General features: G+C 36.7%; 1 protein-coding gene across 1 annotated transcript; it reads left to right on the top strand.

The window, feature by feature from the left end:
* Window positions 1–432, top strand: LOC141695961 (uncharacterized). Its single transcript, XM_074500162.1, has 2 exons — window positions 1–267; window positions 364–432. Exons 1-2 carry the CDS (start codon window positions 1–3, stop codon window positions 430–432), a joined length of 336 nt encoding a protein of 111 aa, XP_074356263.1.
* Window positions 433–9,643: the final 9,211 nt, after the last annotated feature.

Here is a 9,643-nt window from a genome sequence, read left to right as displayed (position 1 = left end):
ATGACATACATGATCCACATGCGCGGCCCTCCTAGCTGGTTCTATGATGTCATTCCCGATTTTCTCGCACATTATGATCGGGTAATGACTGAGTGGAAGGGTCTTGGATACAGTAGGCCCGCTTTTATCAGACCGAAAGATATTCAGCAGCCTCTTGTTGAGCGTCAGCCTCCTGCTGGAGATGCACGTGAGGTAGACATTCATGATACAGCTCCTAGTACCTCGCAACAGACAGCGCCCCCTATCTCTCAGAAGCGTCCTCGTGAGGTACTAATAACTATCATTCACGAACTTGAGATCTTTTTAATTTCGTCTATTGAATATGTAAATGACCAGTGTGTCTTTAATTTACATTAATGGCAGGATGAGACTGGTGGTCCTGAGGAGGATACCGCAGTACTTGTCCCACCTAAACGTCCATGTGAGGTATAAATTTCTAACAAAAGCTTTCATTTCATGCATCGTAGAACTTCAATTAATATGTCTGTGTCGGCTGTAATTGCAGGAGGTTCAGTCTACTGGTGATGTTTCAGCCACCCATGCTCCTACACATGTATCTATTCCCCCTCAGGTACAAATATGTTGGGTTCCGAAGGCATAAAACGCAGCGGATAAACGTAAATAAAACAAAAATTCGAAACCCAAAACAGGATCCATGTATAATTATGGGCAGATTATGGAGATAACGAATCATACCTTTCAAGAGATTAACTTTTACGAACTCAACGGAGATCCTAGCTATCACGCTTTGTGTCTACCTCTCGGAGAAACACCTCTATGGTATCCACACGAGCACCTTCAAGAACGTCTCACGAACTTGACTACGGAATGGATGTACTAGCCTCCTTCTTGACGATCTGAATTGCCTCTGCCTCTCTTTGCTGCTAGGGTTTTCTTAAAAAACGTTCAAGCCTCTTTAACCTCTCATTATCTATTTATAATGACTGATTAAAAAGGCCCATAATAGCAAAGCCCAACCCTAGTAGGTATTGGATTAAATAATAAAAACGAATTTCTATTATTTAATTAATAACTAAGTCATACTTAATTATTATGGGCAAAAACATTCCTTTTAATTCGAATTTATATTATCTCAATTAAGTCTTACTTAATTATAATAAAATTCAAATAATCATCAATTAATTTAAATCCATAATTTAAATTAACTATTCCATTAAGTGCTCTATTTGTGCGACCCTATAGGCTATTATTTAATTGGCAATAATTTTATTCTCTAATAAAATTATAAACAATGAGCGGTATCTAGTAATACATCATTGTTACCCAATTAAACAATAATTAAATCGTGATTAGATAAAACCTTTCGTGATTAATGTTTTTTCGTGTAATATAATCCCTTTAACCATACATATTATAGATTAAACTCGAGGCATGTATTTAGTCATCCTCTTCAACATTTAATCTGGGTTTACTTGATGCATGAGTAGATTATTGAAACAAATCATTATTTGAGCATGGCCATGCTTTTATAATCTCACTCAATCAAGAGGCCAATAATATCTCTCCTAATTATAGGAGGGTTAAATCCTTTATCTATCATTCATATTTCTCATACGACTCATGATATACCCGATGTCCACTTTTATCATCACCCGATCAAAAGTAACTTTTAATGTAGTCAAAGTATATTAATCCTCGTATAGAAATATAATGATTTCAAGTCAAAGGATCGTTACACCATTATCACTGTGAGTCTTTTTTATGACTTTATTAAACATGAAGAATCTCACTGTGGGTCTGTCCAGTACCATGTACTCTCACATGTACCTATGTATTGACTTCAGTATCCCCATACTTATAACCAATGAGATGTGGTTATCTTGTCAAACAACATACTAGTCTATCTATGTATTATTATTGTCCTATATAATAATACTCGACTAGGGACCTTTAAGAATATGATATATTATATAATCTCAAGTTCAAGTCATGTACTTAAACTATACAATTTGTATCATGATTCTAAGGACATTTATTATGCTAACAAAATATCGCAGTAATTAAGGTCATAATAAATAAATTTATTGAATGATCAACTGACATAAAGATAAAAGAATAATGTATTGCCTCTAGGGCACCTACACTAACAATCTCCCACTTGCACTAGAGCCAATCACCCATATATCTAATACCCATGGAACTAGTGTGACCATCGTGCTTCTGCTGCGACAAGCCTTTGGTCAGTGGGTCTGCAATGTTATCATTTGTGTGCACTTTACATATGTGTATATCACCCCTTTCATTAATCTCTCGAATAAGGTGAAATCTCCTGAGTATATGTTTAGCCCGGGAGTGTGATCTAGGTTCTTTAGCCTGTGCAATGGCTCCATTATTATCGCAGTATAGATCAATGGGATCTGCGATCGATGGAACCACTCCCAAAACAGAAATGAACTTTCGAATCCAAACGGCCTCCTTAGCTGCTTCACAAGCTGCAATGTACTCAGCCTCCATTGTAGAATCAGCTACTGTTTCTTGCTTTGAACTCTTCCAGCTTACAGCACCTCCGTTTAGACAAAACACAAAACCAGACTGTGATACAGTATCATCTCTGTCTGTTTGGAAACTTGCATCGGTATAACCTTTTACAACGAGTTTCTCTTCTCCTCCATACACCAAGAATGAATCTTTAGTTCTTTTCAGGTACTTAAGAATATTCTTAACTGCCGTCCAGTGACCTTCACCCGGATTAGACTGGTATCTGCTCGTCATGCTCAAAGCATACGAGACATCTGGGCGAGTACATACCATTGCATACATGATAGATCCAATTGCTGAAGCATATGGAACTTTATTCATGTGGTCCTTCTCATCCAATGATTTCGGACATTGGTCCTTAGAGATCGTTATCCCTTGAGACATAGGGACATATCCCCTTTTTGCATTTTGCATTCCAAAACGATGCAAAACCTTATCAATGTATGTGCTCTGACTTAGACCGATCATCCTTCTAGATCTTTCTCTATAGATCCTCATTCCTAGAATGTAGGATGCCTCTCCTAAGTCTTTAATGGAGAAATTGCTCCCTAACCACGTCTTAACAGCCTTTAGAGAAGGTATGTCATTCCCCATTAGTAGTATATCATCAACATATAGTACTATGAATGCCACATAGCTCCCATTAACCTTCTTGTAAACACACGGTTCATCTTCGTTTTGAACAAAGCCATACTCTATGACTATTTCATCAAAACGGATATTCCATCTCCTAGAGGATTGCTTCAATCCATAAATGGATCGACGCAATTTACATACCTTGCCAGCATTCCTTGGATCGACAAAACCCTCAGGTTGTGTCATGTACACATCCTCTTCAAGGCTTCCATTAAGGAAGGCTGTTTTGACATCCATTTGCCAGATTTCATAATCATGGAATGCTGCAATGGCAAGTAAAATCCTTATAGACTTGACCATAGCCACTGGTGAGAAAGTTTCATCATAGTCAATACCATGAATTTGTTTGAAACCTTTTGCAACCAGCCTAGCTTTATAGGTCTGAACATTTCCATCCATGCCCTTTTTCTTCTTAAAAACCCATTTGCACCCTATGGGTTTTACCCCTTCAGGTGGATCAACCAAAGTCCATACTTGGTTTTCGTACATGGAATCTATCTCGGATTTCATGGCTTCAAGCCATCTCTTAGAGTCTGGACTGTTCATAGCATCTTGGTATGTGAGAGGCTCATCTTCATCTATGAGCATCAAATCACCACACTGAGTCATGAGAAATCCATATCTCTCTGGCTCATGGCGAAATCTACCAGATCTACGAACAACCTGTGTTTGTTGAGCATTATCATTATTCTGCTCTTGTTCCACTTCAGGTTCAATGCTATTTTGCGGTTCTCGATCTTCATCGAGATCTATAGTTCTCCCACTGTTTCTTTTGGAAACAAAATCTCTTTCCATGAAGACAGCATCTCGAGCAATAAACACTTTCTGCTCAGAAGGACTATAAAAATAATACGCCTTTGTTTCATTAGGGTATCCTACAAAAATGCACTCTTCGGATTTAGGTCCAAGCTTGTCAGATTCTTGACGTTTCACAAATGCCTTACATCCCCAAACTTTCATAAAGTTCATGCCTGACCGTTTCTCTTTCCATATCTCATATGGAGTCTTTTGAACCTTCTTAGTAGGAACACGGTTAAGTGTGAAAGCCGCTGTTTCTAGAGCGTAACCCCAGAAACTAATTGGAAGATCTGCATGACTCATCATCGATCGCACCATGTCCAACAAGGTGCGATTTCTCCTCTCTGAAACTCCATTCCATTGAGGTGTTCCTGGCGGAGTGAGTTGCGATACAATACCACACTCTTTCAAATACTCTCTAAATTCGGTGCTTAAGTATTCACCCCCACGATCGGATCGTAAGATCTTAATACTTGCATCTCCGCCAATTTGCTTCTCTACTTCAACCTTGTATTCTTTAAATTTTTCAAAAGAATCGGATTTGTTCTTCATAAGATATACATATCCATATCTACTGAAATCATCAGTAAATGTTATGAAGTAGTAGTAGCCTCCTCTAGCCATTACACGCATTGGGCCACATACATCACTATGTATTAGCTCCAGACGTTTAGTGGCCCTTTGACCCTTACCAGTGAAAGGGGCTTTAGTCATCTTACCAAGCAAACAAGATTCGCATTCTTGGTATGATTCAAAATCAAACTTATCCAAGTATCCATCCTTATGTAATTTGGATATGCGTTTCTCATTTATGTGGCCTAGACGACAATGCCAGAGGTATGTTTGATTTGAGTCATTTATTTTAAGTCGTTTGTTTTCTATATTACAGACAGGGTTATCTAAATCAAGAACATATAAACCATTAAATAAACGCGCAACACCATAGGTTAAATCATTCAAAGCAAAAGAGCAACTGTTGTTCTTTATTGTAAACGAAAAACCTTTCTTGTCCAAACAAGAAACAGAAATAATGTTTCTGCGAATCGCAGGCACGTAAAAACAGTCTTCTAGTTCTAAAACAAGCCCAGAGGGCATAGATAAATAATAAGTCCCTACAGCTAAAGCAGCAACTTTTGCTCCATTGCCTACTCTTAGGTCCACTTCTCCCTTAGCCAGAGTTCTACTTCTCTGCAGGCCCTGCACATTTATACAAATGTGAGAAGCACATCCAGTATCAAATACCCAGGATGTAGAAATAGACAAATTGACTTCTATAACATAAATACCTGATCCAGAAATCTGAACTGCTTTCTTTTTCTTCAGATCCTCCAAGTAAATTGGACAGTTTCTCTTCCAGTGACCATCTTTCTTACAGTAGTGACATTCACCCTTGGCCACACCACCTTTAGGCTTTAAAGCCTGTTTGGGACCTGACTTTGGCTTGGTTGTAGAATCAGATCCAATCTTCTTCTTACCCTTCCATTTTCCCTTCCCTTTGGCCTTACCTTTATTTCCCACCATCAGTATGGGAGCAGGTTCAGCTGTCTTCATGTTGGTCTCATATGTTCTCAACATATGCAACAATTCAGTAGGTGTTTTGTCAAATTCATTCATATTGTAGTTCACAACAAACTGAGTGAATTTGTTGTTCAAAGAATTCATGATTAGGTCAATACCAGTTTCCGGACCAATCGGGAAACCCAAAGTTTCAAGGTACTCAATGTAACCAATCATCTTCAGAACATGTGGGCCAACTGGTTCACTCGCCCCTTGTTTGCAATTAAAAAGTGACTTACTCGTGTTGAACCTTTCTTGACGAGTTTGGCTTGCAAACATGCTTTGCAAGTGCTCATTGATAGTATATGCATCCATATGCACATGTTGTCTTTGAAGCTCAGCACTCATAGTTGCCAACATAAGACATGCAACATCATTTGCATCATTCTCATCCTTTGTGCGTGCTGCTCGTTCATCAGCAGTAGCACCCTCAGGAAGGGGGCCTGGAGGAGGAATATCAATGACATGAAGCTTGCGCTCCTGCCTGAGGACAATCCTCAAATTCCTCTGCCAGTCTAGGAAGTTGTTTCCTCCTGTCAGCTTGTCCTTCTCAAGGACTGAACGTACGGATAGTGTGTTTGTGTTGTTTGCCATTACTCAGTATCTACAATAATAAAAGCGCAAAATAAACATTAGATTGTCTGAGTTAAAATTTTATGTTCATATGATTATGATATATTCGTAATATATCTCCCACTATATTTTTTTTTATCAAATTAATAGCCCTAACTATTAATTCGGAAAGTATATCCCATAAATCTTTCTAGTGAGCCAAGATCCATATTTCGTCATGTTCTAAGTCAACCACTGGTATCCTTAAAACATGATTATTTAGGTAGACAACAGTTGTCAATTATATCATATATAATTCTTGGATAATTTGGTAAACAACAATTGATCTTATCTATCTAATAGATTTTTAACCAAACTCTATGCTTCTAAGTTCATAATAGTTGAATATAACCGTTTATATTCACCTTATTATGATGACTCAGTTAAGTTAGACCCAATGATACAACGTCCGAATATAACCGTTTATATTCGTCGCATTTCACCATGATAGATAGGAGTCCCCTGCCACTGACAGCCCTTCCCCTTATCGATCTAGGATTTAATGAGTGTTCATTCATTGGAAAGCATCTGATTAAAACTTAATATTTTTTACTTAGGGATTTTAATTTAGAACGATCATGATCCCATCATAAAGAGATTCCCAATTTTTCCTTGAATAAAATACTTCAAATCAATACTCGTCAATGGTTTGATTTCCAGGTAGTGGAGGAGTCACATCGGTCTCGCTTAAAACCCACAGCCTTACAAGTTCTATGAACCCGTTGTTGACAAAATCGCCCCATGTCAGAAATAAAGAAAATTCGTATTTTATTCCGTGTTTCATAAACACGAGAATCTCATGATCGTTTGTTAATTTTAAATCTTGAGTCGTTACAGATTTTATCTTGTTTAAAGGCATGGCATGGGTGATGTATCTAATACATACATACATCATTAATCTAATTAAAACATGCATTTTTCTACTCTACACATACTATTTATACATCATATGAAAAGTACGTAAAGTAAACGTGCAATAGTTATGGCCCAATCCTATGTGATCTTTTCAGGCTAATGAAAAGATCAAGGTCAATCTATGGTGTAAAAATAACTATTACATATGTCTTCTCTATTGCTTCCATTGTCTCCTTGGCCTCCATAGGATGCCTCCTCTTTCCCTTGTCCTTCTAGGATGTTACATTAAGAATTATACTAATGAACTTACAAAAGAACTCGAGTTACATTCGAGATAAAACAACTACAAATAGAAAACGACATGCAAGTCGTATTTATTACAAACCAAAAGAATAAACCATTACAACTAAGGTCTTAAGGCCATAACTATGCACCATGCTCAGTAACCATTAAAGAACATGATAGATCATATAAAGATGACATACTATTTATCACTTATCATGATCCAATCAAGAATAATAAATAAGTAAAGCATATGTCATAAGCACAAATTAAAAACGAAACCCTAACCACGCGGTTCGACCTCCGCGGTGAGGTCGCTGGGGGGGTTCGGGGGGGCAGCGAGCCCCCCGATGGCGGAAATTTTTGCAAAATCAAGTATCAGAATACTAGAAAAACATGTATTAGAATACTATTCCAGAAGCATGTATCAGTATACACACGATCCATATCCCAGTTACCAAAAACGTGTATCAGTATACATATTTTAAGAGATCGCATACATATGAGTTATGGCAGATCTTAAACATACTAGTATCATCATATAGATCATTAACAGATTCATCATATCATTCATATAACATAACTGTTATCATGGCAGACTCATATAACATAACTGTTATCATGGTAGACTCATCACACATGCATACTTGTAAAAATACAGTAAACACGTAACCAAATCAGCCCCTTATACACGTAGCTCTGATGCCATTGTTGGGTTCCGAAGGCATAAAACGCAGCGGATAAACGTAAATAAAACAAAAATTCGAAACCCAAAACAGGATCCATGTATAATTATGGGCAGATTATGGAGATAACGAATCATACCTTTCAAGAGATTAACTTTTACGAACTCAACGGAGATCCTAGCTATCACGCTTTGTGTCTACCTCTCGGAGAAACACCTCTATGGTATCCACACGAGCACCTTCAAGAACGTCTCACGAACTTGACTACGGAATGGATGTACTAGCCTCCTTCTTGACGATCTGAATTGCCTCTGCCTCTCTTTGCTGCTAGGGTTTTCTTAAAAAACGTTCAAGCCTCTTTAACCTCTCATTATCTATTTATAATGACTGATTAAAAAGGCCCATAATAGCAAAGCCCAACCCTAGTAGGTATTGGATTAAATAATAAAAACGAATTTCTATTATTTAATTAATAACTAAGTCATACTTAATTATTATGGGCAAAAACATTCCTTTTAATTCGAATTTATATTATCTCAATTAAGTCTTACTTAATTATAATAAAATTCAAATAATCATCAATTAATTTAAATCCATAATTTAAATTAACTATTCCATTAAGTGCTCTATTTGTGCGACCCTATAGGCTATTATTTAATTGGCAATAATTTTATTCTCTAATAAAATTATAAACAATGAGCGGTATCTAGTAATACATCATTGTTACCCAATTAAACAATAATTAAATCGTGATTAGATAAAACCTTTCGTGATTAATGTTTTTTCGTGTAATATAATCCCTTTAACCATACATATTATAGATTAAACTCGAGGCATGTATTTAGTCATCCTCTTCAACATTTAATCTGGGTTTACTTGATGCATGAGTAGATTATTGAAACAAATCATTATTTGAGCATGGCCATGCTTTTATAATCTCACTCAATCAAGAGGCCAATAATATCTCTCCTAATTATAGGAGGGTTAAATCCTTTATCTATCATTCATATTTCTCATACGACTCATGATATACCCGATGTCCACTTTTATCATCACCCGATCAAAAGTAACTTTTAATGTAGTCAAAGTATATTAATCCTCGTATAGAAATATAATGATTTCAAGTCAAAGGATCGTTACACCATTATCACTGTGAGTCTTTTTTATGACTTTATTAAACATGAAGAATCTCACTGTGGGTCTGTCCAGTACCATGTACTCTCACATGTACCTATGTATTGACTTCAGTATCCCCATACTTATAACCAATGAGATGTGGTTATCTTGTCAAACAACATACTAGTCTATCTATGTATTATTATTGTCCTATATAATAATACTCGACTAGGGACCTTTAAGAATATGATATATTATATAATCTCAAGTTCAAGTCATGTACTTAAACTATACAATTTGTATCATGATTCTAAGGACATTTATTATGCTAACAAAATATCGCAGTAATTAAGGTCATAATAAATAAATTTATTGAATGATCAACTGACATAAAGATAAAAGAATAATGTATTGCCTCTAGGGCACCTACACTAACAAAATATTTTATAAATACGGTCCGCCTGTGCACTTACATATTTACAGCTTCCTGTGTTGAATAATGTTTATGTATTGGCTTGTAATTGCAGGTTGAGGTTCAGTCTACTGGTGATGTTCCACCCGCCACTGCTCCTACACCTGTATCCATTGCCTCTCAGGTACAA

Source organism: Apium graveolens, chromosome 11 (assembly GCF_009905375.1).
Source record: "Apium graveolens cultivar Ventura chromosome 11, ASM990537v1, whole genome shotgun sequence".
NCBI classification, from domain to species: domain Eukaryota; kingdom Viridiplantae; phylum Streptophyta; class Magnoliopsida; order Apiales; family Apiaceae; genus Apium; species Apium graveolens.
This window is presented reverse-complemented; position numbering and strand designations above follow the sequence as displayed.